At 36.5% G+C, this 25,078-nt stretch overlaps 2 protein-coding genes across 2 annotated transcripts in view; one reads left to right on the top strand and one right to left on the bottom strand.

Annotated features, from left to right (window-relative positions):
- The first annotated feature begins 574 nt into the window (after nt 1-574).
- Uxt (Uxt prefoldin-like subunit) lies at nt 575-1,815 on the top strand. Its single transcript, XM_074093915.1, has one exon. The coding sequence runs from the start codon at nt 803-805 to the stop codon at nt 1,247-1,249; it is 447 nt and encodes a 148-aa protein (XP_073950016.1). The 5' UTR covers nt 575-802; the 3' UTR covers nt 1,250-1,815.
- A 2,675-nt stretch (nt 1,816-4,490) lies between these two features.
- The window catches only part of pros (homeobox protein prospero), a 233,701-nt gene continuing 213,113 nt past the window's right edge, over nt 4,491-25,078 (bottom strand). The window contains exons 6-7 of the mRNA XM_074094583.1: nt 12,021-12,165; nt 4,491-11,465 (exon numbers count right to left, since the gene is read on the bottom strand). Coding sequence (XP_073950684.1) covers nt 11,286-11,465; nt 12,021-12,165 — 325 coding nt within the window. The 3' untranslated portion in view covers nt 4,491-11,285. The remainder of the gene's footprint in view (nt 11,466-12,020; nt 12,166-25,078) is intronic.

Raw genomic sequence — 25,078 nt, forward strand, 5'->3', positions numbered from 1 at the left:
TTTCGCACGAACCATAAATTTTTAATTTAAAATTGAAGGAATAACGCACCCATTAGCCCGCGACATTCAAAATTTACGCAGTTTTTTGCATATTTCAGCTCAATCCTCCATTGTTTAAAGATAAAAGTGAGATTCGCGACTAACAGAAATTTAGAATGGATATCACAATTTAAATAAAACTGAAATGAATATAAAGCACAACAAAGCAAAGCTTTAAAAAAATATCGAATATGATACGAATGTATTTCTTTAGCGCTCTGAAACTTAACAAAGAAATATCGAAGAGGCTGGTAGACGTCACAGGGGACCGAAGAGCTGGCAGCTTCCTTGGACAAAGAATTAGCGTAGCAATTCAAAGAGGGAACGCTGCTAGCATCTTCGGGACCTTGCCTAAGGGGTCTGGTTTAAATCATTTGTTTTAGTTTTCTGGCCTATAAATATCGAAGATATTATATCGTCAATTTTCTAAAAAAAATATCGATATTTTGATATGTCGATTTTTTGCCTATCCCTACACAACACAAGTGTCAGTGTCAGTCTCTGACACTGTCAGCTGTCACTGTTACTGCCGGAACCGGCAATGCAACGTGAATTATTGAAGTTCTTTCTCATTGTTAATGTTTTAGAATGTCGTTTTATCGTTAAATATACTGAAATTTCTTGCTTGTAATTGTCAGCTGAGCGCAAAGCCAAGAATTTCATCTCTCAGAAGTGTCGCGCATTACCAAGTTGCAGCTACATTATAATAGAACTCCAAACGCTATAAGCTATTTCACGATTTCGCAAAAATCATCAGACTATCATGACGACACAGGAACAAAACTCCATCGCTAAATACGAGTCTTTCATCAACGATGTGCTAAAAGAAGACTTGAAAAAGATCGACCTACAGTTACAACGAGTCAACGCCGAAATAACTGATCTGGTCCAACAAAAACACACCTTAAAACTGGTTACATCGAAAGACATGCATCCCGAAGGTTTCAAAACACAACTGAACATTGGTTGCAACTTTTTTATGGAAGCTTCGGTCACGGATACTTCTACTATGTTAATAAATGTTGGTTTAAACCATTTTTTAGAGTTTACTGTGGATGAAGCTAATAAATACTTGGATTTGAGGATAAAGGCTTTTGAAAAGAAGGCAGAAGAATTAAGAGATCAAAGCGCAAAGACTAAAGCGCATATTAAACTTATGTTATTTGGCATCGGTGAGCTACAAGATAAACAGATGGGGTTAAAAACATGATTATTAACATGTTAACTAAAACATTGTAAATGAAATATAAACTACTAGCTTTTGCCCGCGGCTCTGCCCGCGTGGTATTCGGTTATCGCGCGCTGTTCCCTCGGGAACTGTGCATTTTTCTGGTATAAAAAGTAGCCTATGTCACTCTCGGGCCCATAAACTATCTCTATGCCAAAAATCACGTCAATCCGTTGCTCCGTTACGGCTTGAAAGATGGACAAAAACACTTTTGCATTTATAATATTAGTAAGTATGGATGGATTATAATATAAGAAATTTGTGTATCCTACTAATATTATAAATGTGAAAGTTTGTGAAGCTGTTTGGAGATTTGGATGTTTGTTAGTCAATCACGTCTAAACCGCTGACCCGGTTTAGATGAAATTCGGTATACAGGTAGTTTGAGTCCCGGGAAAGGATATAGAATAGTTTTTATTGTGGAAAATTGCATAGTTCCCGCAGGATAGCGATAAACAAATACTACGAGGATGGAGTCAAGGGCAACAGCTAGTGTACAGTCGCCATCAGATATTTCGGAGCAGCCAAGGTGGTCAAAAATATCGGCACATGCACTCTACTATTAAGGTATTAGAGTTCTTGTATCAATATTTTTGACACCTTGGCCGCTCCGAAATATCTGATGGCGACTGTACTAGTTAAAAGAAAATAGGAGGCCTAGAAATACAAATTAATGTAATTGGTTTTATTAATAGTGAATTATAAACCAATACAAATGATTTTACAAGCTTTTATTTAACAATACAATACTAACTCTTTAGTGAACACCAACATATTATAGTAAGCAGTACAGAGAACACATGCAAATTTGTAAGTTTTTGTGAGTTATGTTTTCAAAATTTCCATCAACCACTTCTTGACTTCTTGACATTGAGCTAACATTTGGCATGGTAATTTGAGTCTGGTGATAATACTAATCTGCTGGTAAAACTGGAGTTAAGGCCTGGATCGTCTCTGTAGGATAGAACTGTTGAAAGGTTAACTTCACCGCTAGTCATCCAGTAGTGACAGCCAATGGAATGACTAACACGCCAAGTTCATCTACAATGACTAACATTCAACTCAAAATTAATCCTTCTGCAATGAAATTAAAAATCAAGTTGATTTGTCGCGGGTTTTTCTGTGGCGTACAGAGCATGTCACTGCATTTGTTGTGAGGCGGTGAAGAGGTTAGCATCAACATGAAACTTGGTATGTACATGTAGTTTGGATGACAATGCAAGTACAGTCAGCGAAAAAAGTTTGTATTAATAATTTAGTTTTTGGGTTGATCTAATTTTTCTTTGCACTCGTTTATAGTTACGGTCTCCTGAGTCACTTTAAATCGTAAGTGAATAGGATTAAAATTTGCCTAACATCTATTTTTGTGGTAGTTTTAAGCCCCTTATAATTGGTCATCTAATAAGTATGTTAGTATAATGTGACACAACATTTCTTCTATTAAACTGTACTACTTTTGTCCCCTCGCTGACTAGACTGAATTACGACAAGAAATAGTTGATCCATCCTTTTAATAAAAACTTATTGTTGCATTACTTATAAGTTTTCAGATAAAAACGTGGATAAGTATATTTCTAGGGTTCCGTACCTCAAAAGGAAAAGTGGAACCCTTATAGGATCACTTTGCTGTTCGTCTGTCTGAAGAAAAAATACCAAGAAATACCAACCCTATTTCCGTCTACAAAATTGGTAAATACTCCTACCTAATTTCATAGACCCTTTGCATTATTCAATAAATTTGTAATCAGTACTTAAGGGTTACTTAGCAGCCTTGATCATCTTGAAGGTATGTCAGCAGGAAACTTGCTTTTAGGCAAATTAGTATCAATTCTTTACGCCCTATGCTAAGGAGAAGGGCTCATTTGAATTTTTAATATGCTCAATATGCAGAAGGGGTGCATTAAAGTACTATCCAATTGGTTGGAAACCACTTCAATTTGTATCTGCTATAGGAAGTAAGTAAAGAAAGATAAAGAAATCTGTTAAAAATATGTGTAAATAAACTAATTTTGATCAAAAACAAAACCATATTTTGAGTTTACTGAAACAGTAATTAGTTCAAACAGTTGTTGTAAGATGGCGCTTAAGTAAATAGTAGTGGCGCCACCTGTGATATGTCTTGGATACTTCTATGTGTACTGTATTTTGAACAACTGTGGGATGTTGGAGATGTCGGTAGTGTCGCTTTAAGGTTAATTTAAACTTTCAAAGGCGGGAAAACTTGCTTTGCCCACTTTAATTAATGTAATTTAGTAAGTAAACATGGCTAAGAACCTCCGTAGCGTTGCATTGTGATGGTTTTTGTATACCAAAATTTTTGGCCATTCCGTCTCTAAGTACCTTTGTACGGTCAAGGAGTTTAATTCATTGGCCACCATGGAACCATTTCACAGTAAATGTCATAGTGACATCGCATCAATTAACAAGTCGTAATGACTTTTACTTTGAAAAGGTTCCATGGGGGCCCATGAATTAAATTCCTTGACTGCACAGTGGAGTACATAAACTTGTGAGCAAAAATTTGATTAAAAATATCTGAACACGACTGTATTGTTAACGGCATAGAAGCGTGTTCAGATATTTTTGATAAAATTTTTGTCCACAAAGTTTATGAACTCGACCGTACTTGGTTGCTTTTCTAACATAAATGTTTCTAATTTGCGCCTAGTTGAGTGCAAAGTAAACTGCCGTATGTATTTACTATCCTTTGCTCGAAGTATTTTCTTTCACGTCTCCGTATAGCAGCACTATATAGGATAAAAATTCTTTATTTAAAAGGTAAGTTGTAAAGGTAAGCAAATTTGATACTGATTAAAAGACTGACTAAGGATAATCAGAAGTGAACAATCCATCCACAATATCCAAAGGCCTGAAATTCGTTTTTAACCGACTTCAAAAAAGGAGGTTCTCAGTTTGGTTGTGGCCCCCTTGGCCCTAGGGTAAATGAGGCCGTATTGCCTAACGCTTCTAACACTCGCGATCGCAATCAAATGACAGTTTTTGTATGCGAAATCTGTCATTTCATTGAACGTTAGGCAACACGGCCTCTGATTAAAGCGCAGGTTCACGGTGGATGCAGGCCGCTTCCAACCGCAGCAACTGGAGGTCTATGGGGGAGGCCTATGTCCAACAGTGGACGTCCTACGGCCGATATGATGATGATGGTGATGGATGAGACGTGTTCCAGCTGATTATGGGAAAGGTATGTAAATAAAAGGCGTAATCAAATAAAAGCTTAGCTTTATTACTCGTTATATTGACGAAGAAACATCCCTCACTGGTATCAACAGGTCGTGCTTACTTCACCGTTACATTCATAATTTTGATCAACAGATTTTGTTCAGCCAATTTTATTACCAATAACATCGTGCGATGTGTTCTACTGAGGGTAGAACGAATTTAGACTTTCAATAAGTATTCGTACAATAAAGTTCATTCACGATATTTCTAAATACACCGAACAGTGGTTAGTACCTAACACTCACGGACAAGACACGCTCTTTAACTTATAAGCATTATGACAATGTGATATTATATTAATGTATAAGTATTGTATTAAGAACCATTATAATTAATGCGTAGTTAGGTTAGGTTGTTTCGTTACAATAGGTAGACGTCAGAGGCCCACAGATTACAATAGTGAACAGCTATCGTTCTGAGACAAATACCGAGGAATCGCTTTACACTCTTAAATCGTTTTTAAATTTATCTTTTTTACATCCAGAACCATATAAACATCTTTAAGTTATTTATAATATTTGTTTTATCTATGGCGCGAGCGCCGCCGCCCCGCCCGCCCTGTCAACTTTTTTATATACAAATGGTTAATGCTCCTAAACGTTTAATATCCGACGCTATTCTTAAAATTAAATACAAAAAACGCATGACATTCTAAATTTACCTAACATCCCGTCTTGTCATCGCTATAATTTATGAATTTTTGCCCTTTACACCCACTTTAGAAATATTCAATACAAAAATACTCTTTTTGAATAAAATTTTATACACGACTGCGGCGCGGGGGCGGCGTCGGCGCGTGCGCCTCCAAAGAAAAGCTTTGAGCCTCGTAACCTTAACATCATGAAATTTGTACTAAATATATCGGAACAAGCGGACGCGGGCCCTTCACTTAGCCGAAATGCGAGGATGCCGAAAAAACGCCTAAACACTAGTAAATTTACTTTTTTTTCGACGCGAGGCAAAGGCCGTCGAGACCATCCAGCCAGAACTCGCGCCCTACTAAATAAATTTCGTTTTTTAATTTTGTAACTAATTTTATCACTGGAGTCCGTGTCCGCTCGCCGCGTTTACACTTACCCGCCGTCACCGGCTCAACGGAACGACAAAACGTACGCACAAATACAAACAAATGAACATGTATCGCTGCTAATGAAGACCACAAGGATATTGAAAATACTTTTTCCATTTACTCGTATTTAAATTTAATCTCGTTACAAAAATTAGCTCTGCTTACGACTCAGATTGTTAATTGTAATATTTATTGTTAGGAATTAGCGCAAACCGCTGCTTATTCCTATTCGTCGGCAGTACGTGTTGCCAAAAGGTCCTAATAGTAATCCGTGCTCAACTTTGAAAACGTTTTTGTTACAAACGAACGACTTACTTTATCACCTAATTTTCAGCATTTTCCTTATTGATTTGTTCAAGTATAGAAAAGTTGATACAACTATTTGGTACATCTATATGTTTTCTAACTTCCAAAAATGAAATGCTACATACAATAGAGACTATTACAATTTTCGAAAATTTAGGAACCATAATACCCAAACGTGAAACCAAATACATTCTATATTGTTTTTAATTAATAATTAATTTTGAAAATAATTACATATATCTTTTGCAATGATAGTTGAAACACTTCGTAGACGGAATCGAAACTACGAAAGTGTAACTTATTTATACATTCGTTACAATATTCACCGAACAGAAATTTAACTCTATCTCTATATTACAAAGCATTCAAACCGAACGTAGCCGAAAGGGCAATTTTCAATAAATCTACGTATATTATAGATACAAACATGAGTTTTAAAGTCAACACCGAATTTTGTACTTTTTCTGTGGGACAATGCCCAGCATCACTGTGGACTAATATTTCGATGTTTTAAACTTGAGTCTTTATACTAATTTAGAAAAGTCAACCAATAACTTACAAATACTCCGAACGTCGGCTCGGCACATGCTCTCGCGCATGTGATCCATTGTGGTCTCAGCTGCACAGTGAATCGCTCAAGTAAAAAATCCGGAAAACAATGTTGCTTAAAACAGTGTCGCTTAAGCAATATTGCTCGAAATGTAAAACAATGTCGTTTAAGCAATTTTGCTTAAAAGTAAAAACAATGTTGATTAAAACAATGTCGCTTAAGCAATATTGACTAAAATTTTAAAAATAATGTTGCTTAAAAACTGTTACATATTCTCGGGTTCGTTACTGGTCTGAAAATATATCCTAAAAGTTCACGGCTCCTATTTGCAAATTGCGGTATGTCGATTGTGTACTGTTTGTGGGAAATGAATTATGATCTATTGTAATATGTGTTGTGTAGCCTGCGTTAACAATCTAGTAGATATGAAGAGTTCTATTGGAGAGATCGGAATAACGGATCATTACTTACAACAAGGAATCAATGGTGCTCCAAGACTGTCAGTTTAGAGCTAAAAAGTTGAAATCTAATTTACACGTAGGTCGTCTAACTTTAATTCTAATTTAACGGGATTTCAGGATCCGTAAATAATCAATTCCATGCTTCAATTCGTGCTGTCTATATTCTTTTCAGCTTTTCATAGAATCTTATTAGCTCTAAATTGTCATTATCTATGGTAAAAACGGAATATACACCGTGTAACAAAAACTTAACGTAACAGGGATGTGATCTTACAAGCCCTGCGGCGACTGTGTAGTGACGTCATCGAGGAACCTAATCCGGGCTATTGCAAGGACTGATGGGTGGGGGGAGGGGGGCCTTCCGGAGTCGATCGGTTGTATAAAATATAAAACACTACTTGAATGTCAAGTAAACTTCAATAGGAACTGAGTTGAGAGTCACTTGATGTACGGGCAAATGGCGGTGCGGGGACATGCCAGTGGTTAGTTGCAGCAGAGCCAGATTTAGAGGATTGGAAGTCTTAAGACAATGATGGAGTGGAAGCCTCGAAGGCGAAAAGATTGTTTGAAAAAAAAAGGAATGAAATAGTTGCTGGATTACGATCCGGGGATTTGTTTTTAAAAACTTTCACCTTTCTGTCGGGGCTGCAGCTCCGGATACTTTCCCCTAAATCTGGCCCTGCGTTGCAGGCCAATATGTACAGGCCAGAAGAACTTTTTTAGGTGGGCATTTGTACGCTTAAACATGGAACTGTTCATTGTTGTTATTATACAAGGCATCGTAAAATGAATCTGAAATATTTCAACCACTGATTGGGTAAGTTTGAATACCCGTATTAAAGTTTTCCAAGAATTTACCTGATTGAGACTGACAAATGTTTCGGTAGGTAGGTACGTTACGTTTAGCCGGTGTTCAAATTGTAACGCGTCAATGATGTAACGTCATCTGGAATGTAAACTATCAGTGTAAGTTTTTGCAGAGGTGTTTATGTGGACAAGCTCAGCCACTGGTTGAAATATTTTGGATTTATTTACTTAACTATATACTGTAACTAGAACGCACCACTGCAAGTGTATACATCAATTAGTGTATGGACAAATACGCGCCACGAATTCACGGAAACTCGCGTTCCATCCCCAATCTCAGTATTTCTTTTCTATTTTTTTAATGTGATTGTGTTACATTATATTATTATTAGAGTAAAATAATTCTTCACGGAAAAACCGTAAAATTGAATAAGAAATCGAGGATTTAAAATTTTGAAGTTTGATAGTGATTTATTCTGGATTCAATTCGTAATAACTTGTATTTATAATACAGTTCACAAGTACGATTTTTGAAGCTATCTATCATAGTGGTTGGCACTATTACAGACTGCTCATGAGGATGCCGCTGAATACCAGAACGAAGATGCAACTTACTTGTCCAAATACTTATCAGTGGACTAAAAACTATTAATGGATATCAACTCAAATCGTCAAATATGAAGACTCGATCGACCCGAAGTGGCAGGAAAAAATTTTGAAATCATAACCGTATCACCAAACTGTAGGAGGCTGCTTATGTCTGTGTGTCGATGTCTTAAACTATCCGACTCTCTCACCTAACCTGAACGCTATTCTAACACACCAGTCGACGCCTGGTCCATCCTAAACTGAGGTAAGTATTCTTATATTATTGTAATAGTTCAAATGGTTACAAATTAAACGATAACAAACGTGTAATATCAAATGAAAAATGCTTACACCTGCTTAGCTAGGCCGGCCGCCTGCCCTACTCGGATTACAGACCCTTAACCAAAGATGGCATAACATTTTGTACAGTCGCAAAACAATACAATTCATCTGTTTCTATTGTTGCTCAATAAAACTCCGTTAGCTAGATAGTACTCGATACTCTCTGTATTAAAACTATTGTATTATATACACGTTGCTATATCTCTGTACAGTATCTCATGTTATCTATAGGAAGCGTTAAATTAATATGTTTTCTGTTGAACCGAGGATGTGAAATGAAAGTGTGTCCTGTTGTAAAGTAGACGGCCGGCGACTACTTGTTATAACAAATACATCGAGATGTGCGAGTCGGGCTGTCTCGTCGCCGAGTGGAGGGAAGGAAGCGAGGCGAGTCGCCGATTAGGGACCTCACCTCGGCGCTGAGACGCCAAGTCCTCGCGCTACATATGTATATCTACGAATCAAACTAATTAATCTTCTATAGTATAATAGTGTATGTATACTGTTCGTAGTGAACTGGGCTAGAGGCGGCGCGGGCGCCGCGCGCATGCTTCGGGTGGGCAGCAGGTTCTATTGAGGGCCCTTTTGAATTTATTTTATTATTTTTTTCTCGTAAAAAATCAACATTTTTGAAGGCACTTCTGATCGGACGAGGTGGCCCAGTGCGTTTTTGTGGGTGTTGGTTGTCGAATAGTCTTTTTTTTGGAATTATTAGTACTGTTGCGCGTTCAGAAGTAATTAGTTAAGTTTATCTAGATTCTGTAAATCACCTACTATGAGACAGTAGACTATTTAAAAAAAAAACCTTAGCCCTGGGCGTTGGCAGGATTACTTTATGAGGAGTGTGCATTGCATGCGTCTGCATCTAGGAAGGTGCATCTATCCTCATATTTAAGTCTCTTAGGTTTCTTATGTGTATTTTCATATAAACCAGTGGATGCAAATGCGCCCCTCTGCACCTTAATCCCAGCGCTCATGCCTAAGGCGACTGTGAATGAACACGACATAAGCATTTTTGAACTAATTTTTAGCTGCAATAACTAATAACCATGTAATGTACGGGGGAGGCCTACTATGTCCAACAGTGGACGACCTACAGCTGATAATATGACGATGGGTTCAACATGGTTATATAGTGTCACTTTTTACTTCTGACGGCGCTTTATTTACTGATGAGGGTTTGGTCTATTACTGTGTTGCCTTCAACTATTGCTTCTGTATGGGTGTGGGTCAAATGTCTATGTGTGAATGAGAGCCCACGCGAGACGCCCGCCTGCGGACCGTTTACGCCATCCATCGACTAAAAACCCTAAATGTTATAAAGAATATTGTTGTACTAGCCTTGCGTCTATTACTAATTACGAGACATCTCTTTTTCTTGGTACTTTTAAATAATTTGATTCATGACTCGCTATGGAAACTCTTTACTTCGTATTGCTTGACATGGTAATTCATTTATGAAACTTACTGTGATAATATTCTGCGGTGTCCAAATTGTTTGATGATAGGGATATGATCAAATGAGTATGAATAACTTATTCAATGCGACCATAATCATAACAGAACCGATGTAACTCAGATGTTCGTTTTGGCTCAAAAAATGTCGCTTACGCTATTTTACATCGGTTGGCGTAAGCGACATGAGACTATGAAAGAACACATATGCTCATTGTTGTTAGGTGTAGCTAACGATTTTGATAGAAATAAACGCAAGGTTACCACATAATTCAGAAACTTAAAAATACCTGACCTACGACATTAATATTCCAGTGTACTGTAGTTATATAGACTTCGATTAGCATATTTGAGTGCCGAGGGGATGGCGTGGTGCTCCGCAATGGCTTAACCTAGCCCATGTTTTTGGAAAAGTACTATTTTACTAACAAATATAAACTTAACCCTAAGTCCGACCGGACAACTAAAGACTTCACCAGGATTGATCCGAAATGTCATAAATTTAAACCAAGGATGCTTACCGTAACGAAAACACAAGATGTTTAATTGTTATTTGAATTCCACTGATTATTTTATTTATCTGTAAAATCTGCATGAACTCAAAACCGGCTGTCAGTATAAAAATATCGTTAAATATTATTTTATTTGTGGATCGAAAAATAACCCTGCTCTATTGTACTAAAGTCTATGGTTAACGTTAATTACTCCTAAAATAATAAATACGAGGTAAAAGTCTGAAGATTTCTGCCTAGGCGAGTCAACAACGCAACAGAACAACTGGGACATGCTCCGAGGAAAGGAAACAAGGTTAAAAACAAAAAAAAAACAAAATCAAAACTTAAGCAATTAATATATTAATCGTTTTTTTTCTTAAATCAATAGATGATTTTTAAGATAATATACACAACTATAAAACCATTTTAAGATAATACTTAATAATAATATAATAATAATTATATATAGCGAAATATATTATGTGCACAAATAAAATTCTAGGTGACTTAAATTTTCTCTTACTCATTATAACCTAATGAATTTTCTATCCGAGCGCGCGCGCCCTTTCCGTCCAACGTACTTCAATAATTTAATTTAACTTTTTTTATTAATAATTTTGATTCTGAAGGCCTAAATGCGAGTGTCGTAAAATTTTGGTGTGCGAAACTTTGCCGAAAAGTATTGCGTTCGTCGTTTGTTTTTGGTTTATTCTAGCTGTTCGAGAAAGTTCGGCGACTTGAAGTACTCTGGTACGGGGTCATCCATTCTGGATATGACCTTGTAGATGGATTTCTTCCAGCTCTGTTCGGTGTCCTTGCCGCCCTGGATGGCGCGGAAGAACTCGCGGAGGGTTTGCTCCACCACATATCTGAAGTTCGACGGAACCTGGAAAGAATAGACGGTGAATTTTAGTCACATGGCCAGTATTACAACAATACAATACAAATACAAATATTCTTTATTGCACATCACAATATCACAAATCAGTACAATGATTTTGTACAGAGAAAAAATACAGAGCAGACAATTTGAGGTCTTATCGCTTTAGTATCTATTCTGACAACACACTGGTTTATGATAGCTGGCGGTTACGCAGTTTCTACTGGTGGAGTTAAGAAATTATACAATTGAGACCGGGGCTGCCCGGGGCGCATGGTACAGTCAGCATCAAAAGTAGCTATACACTTTCGTACTTTGTCGTTTTACAGCCACGTACTAAACGCCATGCACAAGATTATCCACGTGTCAATGCGACAGAGTGAGTATGAGTATTCCTATGTCTAACAAACATACGATCTATCATTTCGCGCTTGTTTTATCTAAAATAGCGCAAAAACATTACTCTCCCGGGACGTCTAAAGCAGGCCCTGGCTGTAGTTCCCAGGCCTATCTTAATACTAATTAAGTATCAAAATATAAAAATTCGCTTACAACTTGTACCTCAATATGGTTATTCCGGTTGTAATGAAGGTTGAGCACCCGGTACAGCTCGGAGTCGCCAGCCACGTGGATATCCTCAGCCGTCTTTAGACCCTCGCTGATGGCTTGCCGGGCGTACTTCTCCATTTGGATGTAGTAGAACTCCCTGCAAAGACGAAAAAGTTTTTGTTAAAAAAGTAGCTTTTTATAGAGTCTTGCCGAATTAGCTCGTTAAATTGTCAATGGATAGAGCATGTACGGAGAATAGATGGCCGTTGGGGCTGAAAAATTCTCGAATGGAGACAACGCGGCAAGCGGAGCGTAGGAAGCCGTATTGTCCATATGTGCTGACGTTCGCAATCGCATTCACCATCTCTTTCTACCCTCGTCTTATGCCATGAGATAACGTGACAGAAAGAAATGGTAAAAAAGATTCCGATTACAAGGGTGTTAGACAATATGGCTGTTGTGGTTCACCGCAGGCCATATTTTATGTCCAACGTGGACGTTCTACAGCTACTATGCTGCAGATGATGATAGCTGTTGTTTTTGTTGATGTATTTGCATTTTCATTAAATTTGACTAGCAAGATTTGAAGACAAGTTAAATTCCAACATTGACAGTTAAAACTGTTAGGTAACTAGGAATAATAAGCACTGAGTTGGCTAGAGGATTATGATCAACAAAATAAATAACCTAAAATGACAAAACGAAGATTTTCAATTTGAAATTGGAATGGAACTGCTAAGAAGAAAAAACTTAGTTTTAACGTGTCACGAGGATCGGTATCTGACTAGGTATTTGTTAAGGGCCTAACAAGAGACGATTTCAAAGCTATAATAAAGTTTTTGTTGCGATGTCTACAAAACCATTATAAAACCAACTACATTTGTTCTCCTTCAACTAGTTACCTATCCACTTAAAATTCATAATGGCATTTAAAAACGAAACCGGGGAAAAGCTGGCTGGAAACAATAACTCCATTTTTGAATTTGATTCCGAACGTTCATTCCAAACTCAACGTTGACTTACACTATTCCAAAAAACGCCGACAATCAACTTTGTTACAATGACATGACGACGGGCCTAATGAAGAACGACAGCGAATTCATAAGCTATATTCGTGTGTATTCGTGACACTTTAGACACAATGCGAATAAAAAGCCACTAGAGGAGGGCGGAAATTTGATTAGCCAGTTTTGCTCGCTGCTTCGCTCACTTCGCTATCTTTCGCTTCGCTTACAAGAGCCGGATCGAGAGTCTCGCGAGGCTAATTACTTACGAGTTGGCATTCAGCTAATTCACTGTTTTTTTCCATTTTTGAATGACATGGTGCGTCACTTTTTTCCGAGTGAGGCGAAGGTTTTAATAAGTTGATTTAATTTTGTTACTGGTTCAGGAAAGAGGTTTAATATGGAAGCGTGAATAACAGAGTGCCGTTCTTGCATTATAATGCAGTTATGCAACGTAGACAGAAGTAATGAATTAATACCATGAACCAATTTACTATGTAGATGGATACATACTTAATACATAGATACAGATACATGACTTGGGAAACAAACATAAACATTCATCATGACTGCTCTTTCTGAGATTCGAACCCACCCAAAACCTCTGGCTTCTAAGTCTGGGTCTCTACCACTAGGTTACCTAAGACCTAACCGGTTGTCATTCTTTACTATTTTATATATATTATAAAACTTAAGTGGACGCTAAACAGCACTTTAAATTACGAAACCTGAACGACATCTAGCATATAATTAAATGAATCATTTCACACTTTAGCCACCCACAAATAAAAGCAATCAATTGTAGCGACTGATTCAGCCAATCGACGACTCACGTGTTACGAGTTTCGATCTCAAGTCAATGGCCACTCGAGCCTCTCGCTCGCACTCGTATCTTTTTTAATTGGCACTTGCGACGACATGCCCTAATTGACTAAATGAAGTGTCTAAATAATTAGATGTCTTTTTGGCTGGCGTGCAGGTACTCGACTTTGCACCTATAAACTAACCGTTTTTTTGCACTGCCGCCATCGTGTTCTGTTTTGCATTTGAAAATGGAACAGTTTTTGAAAGTTTCACTAAGCATTCGTAACGTTCTTTTGTTTAATTGAATAAGGAATTACTCTTTCAAATTTTAAATTTTCGAATTTAGAAATAATTTGCCGTGTTCGAATTGAAAATATTCATTAGAAAAACCGTTATGCATTCCGTTTTAAAGTACCTAAAATATACTCAGCGGCACAAAATTGGCCCACTCTACATCCAAAATTACCTATTTCTGCTTACATTTGAGGGCCAGATTTTTGACGCTCAGTTCTTAACGTTTTTGCGGCTTTGCGGCCACTGAATGACGTTTTGGTGTTCATTAATAAATATTTTATTCAAGTATTACTCATATCGTGACAAATATTGATAGTGCCATGGTCATGCGTAAATAGATTTTGATATTTTATTATAAGTGCGCACAGATGTGACTCCATTTATTGATTCAGATAGGACACATGGCAACATTCAAGTGGAATTTTTAAGTGTCAAGTCATAATGGGAGTAAAATATGATTTTAGTATGTAGATAACAATGTCGTCATAAGTTTTTTTTCCGTAGAGCTTGTCAATACTTTCGTAACTATTTATTCTCTTGTTTCAATTCTTTCTTACCTAACTTTTTTTACTCAACTTTCTATTCGCCAAGATAAAAATGTAAATCGAAGATAATAATCGTAAGTAATTTGTAAGCGACCGGCGTTTTTACCCCCATGCGGCATGCGGGCGAGTGAAAGAAATGTCACCAATTTTATTGGCACTTGAGTACCTACTGTATACGGGATCTGAGTGGAATAAACCGTTTTCAGGTTACTTGGTTATTCGAAACTGTTTATTTTTTTAATAGGTAGTAACGGTTTTTTTGACTGAAAATTTAAAAGTTCTTAAATAGAGACTACGTGAATATTGTTATTGAATATTTATTATTATTATTGAATAGAGTAAATACCTGGGCGATACAGATACAGGGTTGGAAATTACTATCTTTTTGCACACAAAATTAACACTAAAAATTCTTTGTACTTTTTTATTTGTAATCTGACTGTATTTCCTTTTTGTACATACAATAAAGGGTTTTACTGCTACTACTACTACATGCCCAAACTCGAATATAATAACAAAAACTACTTTCGACCGTGATTTCAAATAGGTATTTGACTATAAATTGTGCCAAGTCAAATCCAAAATCGCATTGTACAAAAACCGTTATATTTAGAATCAGCTGTTAGTTTTGCAACTCTGCGATTTAAATTCAACGAACTTTTGCAAAGATCGAGCTTCTGAAATAAACTCTATCTTAAATCGCATAAAATACATTTTGGACTGATTCCTCGCACTAATTCAAGGCAAATAAAATAAGACGATTGTCAAAATGCGTAAGGATTATGCCAGTCGAAATTTTACCCCAGTCTTTTTACATAAGGTTAAGATTTGCTTACCTACTCTATGAAGAAAAAAAAACAAATCTTAAGAAAACGCATCTTGCGTCTACCTGAGTCTTAACGTCTTGGGACACATTGTTAGCGCTGGCTATGCAAAAAAAAAACGTTCAATAAATTAAAAATAAAACAGCCGAGTGGAACTTGCGTTCTTGTCCAATTCTAAATTTGAAAAGTAAATCGGTGGAAGTAGGTACAAAATGCAGCTTTAATTTTTATCTGACCAGTATTAGGTACAACGATACTTACTTTGCTGATTAGCTTTTTAATTATGAAAATATTATTAGGTTTTAGAAGAGTGAGCTAAATATTTCAAAGGTGTTTCTGCAACTAGAGATTGGGTCCATGTGTAATTTTATCGGTTATGGCGAAAATATAGTTTATCAACGTTTTATAGCCAAGAACGGCTTTGTGAGCGTCTTTTTAATACAATTGGCAAACCGGGAGCAATCTGGGGTAAGTCTTGTGGTCCCCCTCAAGACAACATTCGATTCCCGTGTGAACGCTGCTTATACCATAGACTTAAGAAAGCAAAAGATATTACTTTTTGTATTTTACTAAATATTTATTATTGTTACTTCACAGTAACACAATACACCGGTGTGACGATAAGATTTGGTTAAAAGTAAAATACACATAACAATGTGCGCTTTTTGACCGATTGCATGATTTATGATCTTATTTTTGAAACTTATTTGTAGTTCTATAATTATAAGTAAGTTGTTGTTGTAAGTAGATGGCGTGGCCCCGTAATAAACTCTATTTTCGCGTGTTACCTAAATTAGCACCACTAGCCCATACCTCTGTTTCACTCTTTCTTTACTCGCTACATTGTGTTTTTTAACCCCCGACGCAAAAAGAGGGGCGTTATAAGTTTGACGTCTTTGTCTGTCTGTTTGTCTATCTGTGGAATCTTAGCTCTCAAACAGATATCTACCGATACCAATACAGTTTTTTTACGTGAAAGCGAGTTTCCTTGCGGTTTCCGTATGACTTCTTAGTCATGTTTCATTAAAAGCGGTTCAGCCTTTTAGAGATATTAAGCTTTGGAATGACAATGTCTTCAACTCTCCTTAGTTGGTAAAGCTATTGCTCGCTATTTCATAATTTATTTTTATTCCAGCCGTGTCTACAAGAGTCTTAGCTCTCATCGAAGACGTTAGGGGGACATTGTCAAAGTTTTTTTTCTCATTGTTGACTTGCTCGCGAACATTACGGGTGAAACCAGATTTCTTGACGAAAACAGTTCAATCAACAACCTTATCTTCTTTCAAATAGAGTTGCTTATAAGTTTACAAGATAAAATAACAAGTAATTAGTGAAATTACAACTCTATCCTACTACGATAGAGTTGGTTTTAAATATTACATTGCAAGGAAAGCGGTTGTAGTGATGGGAATTTTGGTAACGAAATCTTAAATAGAAAATTATTATTAGTTGACAGTACCAAGTTTAAGTTGTCATTGACGTAATGCTTTATTCCTTAAGATGCTCATAAACTTGAGCATTCACTTGTAACGAGAAATCGAGCATTCCATTTTTAAATTTGTCGTATCGAACAACCGTAGATTTGACAGAAGTATGACACGAACAACAATTGAAATTTTGGACAGTTGTTCTTAACACAACCTCAATGAATACCACGATATAAATTATGGGAATTCGCAGGGGAATTTTGTGGAATCCCGGAATTTCAATTGCAACTACCAGCTCGAATAGTTTACTCTAGTTTTACATAATAAATGCGAAAGTTTATAAGTCTGTTAGTTATCTCTTCACGTCTAAACCACTGAACCGATTTAGATGAAATTCGGTATACAGATAGTTTGAGTCCCGGAGAAGGACATAGGATAGTTTTTATCCCGGAAAATTGCATGGTTTCCGCGGGATAGCGGTAAACGAATTCTATGCGGACAGAATCGTGGGCAACAGCTACTGGATCATAGGAACGTTTCAATATGTTCTAAGGATTATATTCATACATAGTGGTAGGTAGCCCGCATGCGCAAACGTGACGTCATCAGACATCACACTTAGCTGTCATTTTTTTAACTAAATTCTTGAAGCAAGGTTTGTGTAACATACAGAGAGATCATCGTCATCATCATCCCAGCCTATATACGTCCCACTGCTGGGCACAGGCCTCCTCTCAGAACAAGAGGGCTTGGGCCATAGTTCCCACGCGGGCCCAGTGCGGATTGGGAACTTCGCACGCACCATTGAATCGCTTCGCAGGTTTGTGCAGGTTTCCTCACGATGTTTTCCTTCACCGCAAAGCTCGTGGTAAATTTCAAATATAATTCCGCACATGAATTTCGAAAAACTCAAGAGGTGCAAGCCGGTGCTCGAACCCACGACCCTCTGCTTGAGAGGCGATAGGTCAAACCACTAGGCCACCACGGCTTAATACAGACTCTAGAGAGTTCAAGTAATATTATACCTACCTAAGTATAGTTAAAGTGAGCAGTATTAAAGTCTTTATCATTGACATAAGATTGATACATGCAAAGTTTTTACTTAGCCTGTAAACTTTCTTCACTACATTTACGCATATTGTGGTTTTAAATTGACGTCTTACCAAATTCTTAGCACGTATCACCTTTAAGGACACGTAATTATTTTCGCAACTGCCACACTCATAATGACTTCATTTTAATAATTACTTAAATATTTTAACTTCTTGAATTTCCCCACCAAATACCTAATATGGAGAAAAACAAATACTTAAGTCACTGGAAATACACAAAAGTAAACTTTATTTTCAATGCACTATGGTGTTTTAAGCTTAAAAGGTTGACTGGTAGAGATCTCTTAAAGGGATAAGTTCGCTTTTCTACATATATCTCAATATCTGTCAATTGTGTTTGTTAGGTACTTATTTTGTGTAATAAAGAGTTTACATAATTACATACATACATAATATCGTTGCTATCCCATATAAGGGATTACGGGATACCAGTGATTTGCGCAAAATTGAGTTTTATATTAACGGCATAAGGACTCTGAGGCACGCAATAAGCGTGATACATCTATTGTTTCTTTGAATTTTATCTGAAGGGAAAACCTTTAAATTGCTCATTAATTTTATTAATCATTTAATTATGCAGAATGACGCTATAAGACCTGTAAGTATTACTTGAAATTATAATAATTTTATAATTGTAATGTATCCTACTAATATCACCTATATAGGTAAATGTGAAAGTTTGTATGTGAGTGTGTATGCTTGTTACTCATTGGCGCTAAACTGCTGGTGGGATTTAGATGAATTTGGTATGTACATAGCTCGACGTCTGGAATGCCTAACACATAAGCTACTTTTTATTATTCCGATATTCCTACGGGATAGGGATAAATCTCGTAGTATCACTTTTCCACTCAAAAGAATACAAAGCGCAACACAAGTCTAAAATACACCTTCAGTTTAGGCACCAAATAATTTCCACAATTTTCAAATTTCAAATTTCGAAACACTCATTTCGATCGTTCCGAAATACAATGGTTATTAAAACGGTGTGCACCTGTATGTGTAATGGTGGTTGTGTGTGTGAGTGGACCGTCCGGCTTTCGAGAAGTACGGGAGAGTGCGTCGATGACTGCAACGGATAGAGTATCTTTCGATGCCTCTGTATTTCGAAAAAATAGCCTTTATTTTGTAAACAGGCCGTAAAGTGCTCTTTTAAATGGTTCTGTGCTATTAGAACTCACGGAAAGTTTTTTACCGTGCAAAAGTAAGTACCTAAGTAAGCTAATTTTGAGTGTAAAATTAGGGAAATCCATACTTCCATACTAATAATATAAATGCGAAAGTCTGTTTGTATGTTTGTCCGTCTTTTTGAACAGCGAACGATAACCGAATTCCACGCGGGCGAAGCTTGGCAAAAGGTAGTTGAGTATAAAAGTAAACTTTTTTGAAATATTTACTCTCATCAAAGGAAGTCATTTCATTAAGGCTTGAGAAATAAAATTTCCAAGATGAATGTACTTCCAGTAGTACACGCATCAAGTACCTATGTGATTAGAATATAAACTATATTAACTTTTATAATACAACGAAGCATTAGAGACCGAGGAAAAATGTGATAAGGATAATTTTGTGATACTAGGTACTAGGTAATCATGATGAATTCATAAACCATTTACAAGTTTGTTCCACACTAAAAACTCTTGTCAGTTCGGCATTGTTCGAAATTCGCAACACAAAGTTCCCGTCAGACCGTCAACAGCGGCCAAATCAACGTCAATAAAAAACCTCGTAGTTCTGAATACGAAATATTTTTCACGCCGTTATTAAAGAACTTAATTTCGGTAACTTTTGATCTCTGGATTTTTTTTACTCTGTGCGGAAAGTTGCACGGCGCGCACACACGCACACCGCGCACACATGCACAGTGAAAGCGAGTAAACTAATACCGGCCGGATTAATGCTTCAGTTAGTGAAAAAACTTTTTTTTTCAGACTGCATCGTCCGGCCCAGGGATGGACTAAGGCGCGAGCTTTTTTATTTTATGAATGCGAACTTTACACGAAAAGCTTTAACATTGTTTACCGTTATTTTTCAAACACGTTTTTATGGGCCTATCTTGGGCATATTTTACATTTATTAAAAATTTGCTGTTGCTCGTATCTTAGCCGTCTATTGCGGGAGTAATGTAATTTTCCGGGACAAAAAGTATTTTATGTAATGTAATAATAAAATTCCTTCAACCGTTTTTGCAGAATTGAGTAATAAGCTTCCAAACACCTAAACTTTTGCATTTGTATTGTATATTAGAAGGCTACATAAACAGGAACAATAAAATAATATTTTGAGTTTAAAATTATAAACTATATACCTAATACTATGATAACGTGACGAATTCTTGTTGCTAACAAGGCTAAAACTTATGTGTAATTTTCATTGCTAACCACAAGTTATTTGACGTAACATACCTTCCAACCACGACAAACTATATATGAAACTCAACTCTAATGTGATTTACTTCCGCCGATATTCATAAAAAAATTGAAAATTACAAAATGTAATGATAGGTAAAATAAACAGTTACAAATTAAAAAACAAAGCGTCATTCCTGACCTACTTGTAGTCGGGCGCCTTTTGCTTTCTTATCGGCTAACAGTTTTTCGTAAGTTGGGTAATGCGGGTAGTTTGCATATTCTAAGCAAAGATAATTCAAAACATTCTTTAACAATAACAATGTAGAGAATAATGTTTTGTCATCGTATTTTGTCGGAAAATTTCGTATTTGTCTCGCTTTCTCAACTCGCTTACTAAAGTTTACTGAAACTAATTGATATAAGTAGCAAGATGAATACGAACTTATCCGACAAAATACGATGGAAAAACATTATTTATTAGTAAACGTAAATCATACTTTTACACAAGGTAAATAAAATTTAGATAACCGCCACTTTTTATAATTATGTTCCCAATAAAGAAGAAAAAATGTTTATGACACATTTATATGTAATAGGTACGTGGTACGTAGATAAGATTGAGTAGGTAGTTACATCCCTGTTACCTTAGACTTGAGTAATGCGACACAAAACGAAGTTTTCCCCCATTGTCACCATAAATGATGCCACATGGAAAAGTCTTCGACAAGAGAAAGTTGTCATGACACGCTGCACAGGCTACTATATTATCATACCAGCATTAGTGAGATTAACTTATTGTTGCAGGTTGTAGGACCTTGTGCTTGCACTGTTGTGTTTCGGCGTGGAGAATAAGACAGCCGGTGAATGTACTGGCGCTTGAGGTGTCTCATCTTAGGCCTCTAGGTTAGCAACGCATCTGCAATACCCCTGGTGTTGCAGATGTTTATGGGGGGTGGTGTTCTCTTACCATTAGGAGACCCACTTGCTCGTTTGCCATCCAGTCGAATAAAAAAAAACTTTTCTTTTTAATGTTAAAAAACCAAATCATTAAATTATTTACTAAGTCACTCCTGCAATTAAAATTGTGGTGGTTTTACTTTCAACGTCATCATAATCATGCCAGCCGTAGGACGTCTACTGTTGGACGTAGGCCTCCCCAATAGACCTCCAGTTGCTTCGGTTGGGAGCGGCCTGCGTGAATCCGTAGCTTTTAAAATGATAATTAAAAAAAAACCAAGCCTGATTCCGCCCCTGTGCTCCCCCCGCACTGACCCGCTGTCTTGCGCTCGCTTCAAAAGTTCAGCTCATTCGAGTACCGAGATTTTATTACCCCAACTAGCGGTATTAAACGAAAAAAGGGGTAAAAAGGGAACCTTTACGCTTTAAGGACCAAAGCTGACCATTAACGGTTGCGCGGATTCTGTATTAGATAAGTTACCATGAGACAGTTTAGAGGGCCCTTTATAACGTTTCATCTTTATATTAATTAATTAGACGTTTAAATGTGTGTGAGTAACTGTGGGATAAGTGTTTTTAAATAGCTATAAAATTATCTCATTTTAAATGTTATTGTGCGACATTCTGTTCATCTCTATTGATTAAAAAATAAACGGGCCATTCGAAATTCAATTGGAATAGAACACCACGTTTTTTTCATCAACATCTAATCGCGCCTCATTTTCATTACAAATTATTTCGTGCCAGTGTCATAAAAGCGTTCCAGTTCACGCACTAGTGTAAAGGCATGTAGACACGAGCGTTAATTAATTACGTCTTAGGGTGGGCCAGGAGACATTTAGTTGTGGCACTTGAAATGATTTCCCATGTGAGTACGCCTATGCCGTGCCTTTTTACCTGCCTGACGTATGATTCCTTACGACTTGTCGTCATAAAATAATTACAATTGCTGACTGTGGACACGGTCTGGTTTTATTTTATTTTACAATTTAGCTTCTTAAAACATTCATGGCATTTGAATTTTCTTTAAGAATAGATAAAACATAGGGTTAGGCTGGATATGGGCATGTGGATTTGTGAATCTAAAAGTACAATTTCTTAAGTACCTTTCACTCCCATCTGATTTCGCGCGTGACAGTCACATTGTGTGAAACGTCACGGCGATTCCTTAATACGTGTAACGCCATCTTATGAAAAGAAGAGGTGTGAGATGTGTGCATAGGGTTGGATTTAAGTATATAGAGTTAAATATATTCGTAAAAAGTATTCCAAAGCAAAACATTGTAGCTATCAAAAAGGAAACAAAACCACATTAAAATAATAACAACCGTCTTCAACCAATTTAAATGGAGCTCTTGATACTTGAAAGAACAAACGAACGATGCAAGGATACTGTTGTCGTACAGATCCCCGATGATTGGTCAGTTTTCTGTGCCATAGATAAGAATGACTTCCGTTACGGTCACTTCAGCGGACAACAAGGATAAAATAACTCTGATAATGACTGTAAATACCAAGAAAATACAAAACAATGTTTTACACTAAGGATAAAGTTGACTCAAGCTATCCGAAAGTAAGCGTACAAATATATAAAAATGTCGCATTGGAAATACGACATTGAAGATTAATTCTTAATATCCTTAATAACAGTAGTTTTAAAATCAAACAAAAAACCCTTTACTCACGAATGATTGTATATAATTTATTTTTAATATTACTGTCACCGTGGCATTATATTCCAACACGCCTTAGCCACGTTCAGTCGAAAACTCGCGTGACGTTCCCGCCCAAAATTCGTGTGTTCATTAGAACAATATTAAGTTTTTTAAGGTACAACACAACAACACTAATGAAAGACTCGCCCGCTCCTTCGAGACTGGAACAAGGCGCGGCGCTGCACGATAAACAACTCAAGGGTATTTTCATGTGTTCCATATTTAAAATAGCGTTGCTTTTTACGACCAGTGTCATTTTATTACAATTATAGGAATTGAAATCGTCCTTATAAGTAGGTAGATTGACACCCACTTATAATACTGCATTTACTATTCTCTTAATTATTTATTAGTAGTACATACATACATCAAATTCGATTTTGCCTAACTTTTGTAAATTTTAGGTAGCCTAATTGGGATTTTACAGACAGCATTTAAGTAACTACATAAACTATTGATGTGTTGTTTGTGTGAAAAACTTTTCCTTAAGTGTAATTATGTTTTAGGTATCTAAAGTTTTAATAACTAAATATAGAGTCTTGAATGACAGACAGTCAATACTACTAATTCCCTAACAGCTTAAATATATTTTTCACTTCTCATGCTCGTAAAGTTCGTGTTTATGCTGTATCTAGGCGACATAAAATGACTTTTTATGCTCTAGTGCATAAAATAAAATCTTCGTCTAAGACCAACTTAAGACCAAGGTGTCAACAGCCACAAACAAAAACGTTTCTGTATATTTTTTAGATAATTTTTTAATTTATATAAAACTAAAAATCATTCAAATCAATCATAATAAATCAGTAAAATAAAAAAAATAGAATTATTATTATAATGCGTAAAAAATAAAAGATATATACATACATAGAAAGTGAATCATTGTTTCCACTGTTGCTATTTCATTTCCTCGCATCGAAGTGAAAAGCAGAGTGTAAAACTCGAGCATTAAACCCATTTTCCCCTCGACGTGTCTATCTACCCTCGCCGTACCGGCTCGGGTGGCTATATGAACGCCTCGGGTAAAATGGCTAGTTTTATGCTCTTGTTGTACAATCTACTATTCTGTGCAATCGTAAAGTCATCATTGCGTGAAAAAGCTGTATGTAAGTATACCCATATAATGATGATACAATGGCGCCCGTACGTAAGTAAGGTACTTTAAGTTGATTGCTAACGCGGGGTGTGGTAATTAAAAAAGTAATGCCCCATCGAAGAAAAGATAAGCCCGGAAGAAACCACCACTTTTCTAATTACGCTTTCATTAGCTGATGAAAATGACTGTTCATATATATCATGTTTGTGGTTAATAAAGCCCTTCTACTTACTGGTAATTCCCTCGGACTCTGTATTAAGAATAAAATACCTCTATATACTAAAATAAATTTATGTTTTTTTATCCTGTTTGAATAAGGCATGTTCATCCGTCTGCCAACTTAACGATAGAAATTAAATTTCAAGCTGGAATTATTATCTGAGCGCGTTTAAATTTAGAACAAGACTCAATGAAACTTCAAGGGATTTAAAATTATAGACGAAAGAACCATTAATTATTTAGAATTTTGAATTAGGAACGCGTTCGAATACAATGAACACGCTTCTTGATTACTGCGATAAGTAAACCGCGCCTAGCCTTTTTAATTATATTATTAACGGCAAAGGCCGGTGAAAGGTTAATATTTTATAATGGTGTATCGCAATGATTATGTAAATATGCAGCCACGCCTCTCACCTATTAGCAAGTTCGCGTGCGTTCAAACTCTAATTCGGAAGTAAAAAGGAATTTAGTACCGAGGTGTGACGTTCCTCACACGTTGGCTAACTGAATGGGACTCTTTCGCGCTTAACCAAATTAGTTTAAATGTCAAAATCAACTTGCTTTAGTATCTGTATTCTCAGGCTTACATTTTTAAATATGTAATTTGCTAGCCCGTGGCTTCGTGCTTTAGTTAATAGATCTGGCATTTGGATTAAAATTTCGAGATTTTTTTCACTCACCCATCCATTCATGTCACTGAATTTTCGTAAGAACTTACC

Source organism: Choristoneura fumiferana, chromosome 11 (genome assembly GCF_025370935.1).
Source record: "Choristoneura fumiferana chromosome 11, NRCan_CFum_1, whole genome shotgun sequence".
NCBI lineage: Eukaryota > Metazoa > Arthropoda > Insecta > Lepidoptera > Tortricidae > Choristoneura > Choristoneura fumiferana.

What these genes read in the sequence shown, in the direction of transcription:
- Uxt (XM_074093915.1), top strand. Translation starts at nt 803, where the DNA reads ATGACGACACAGGAACAAAACTCCATCGCTAAATACGAGTCTTTCATC.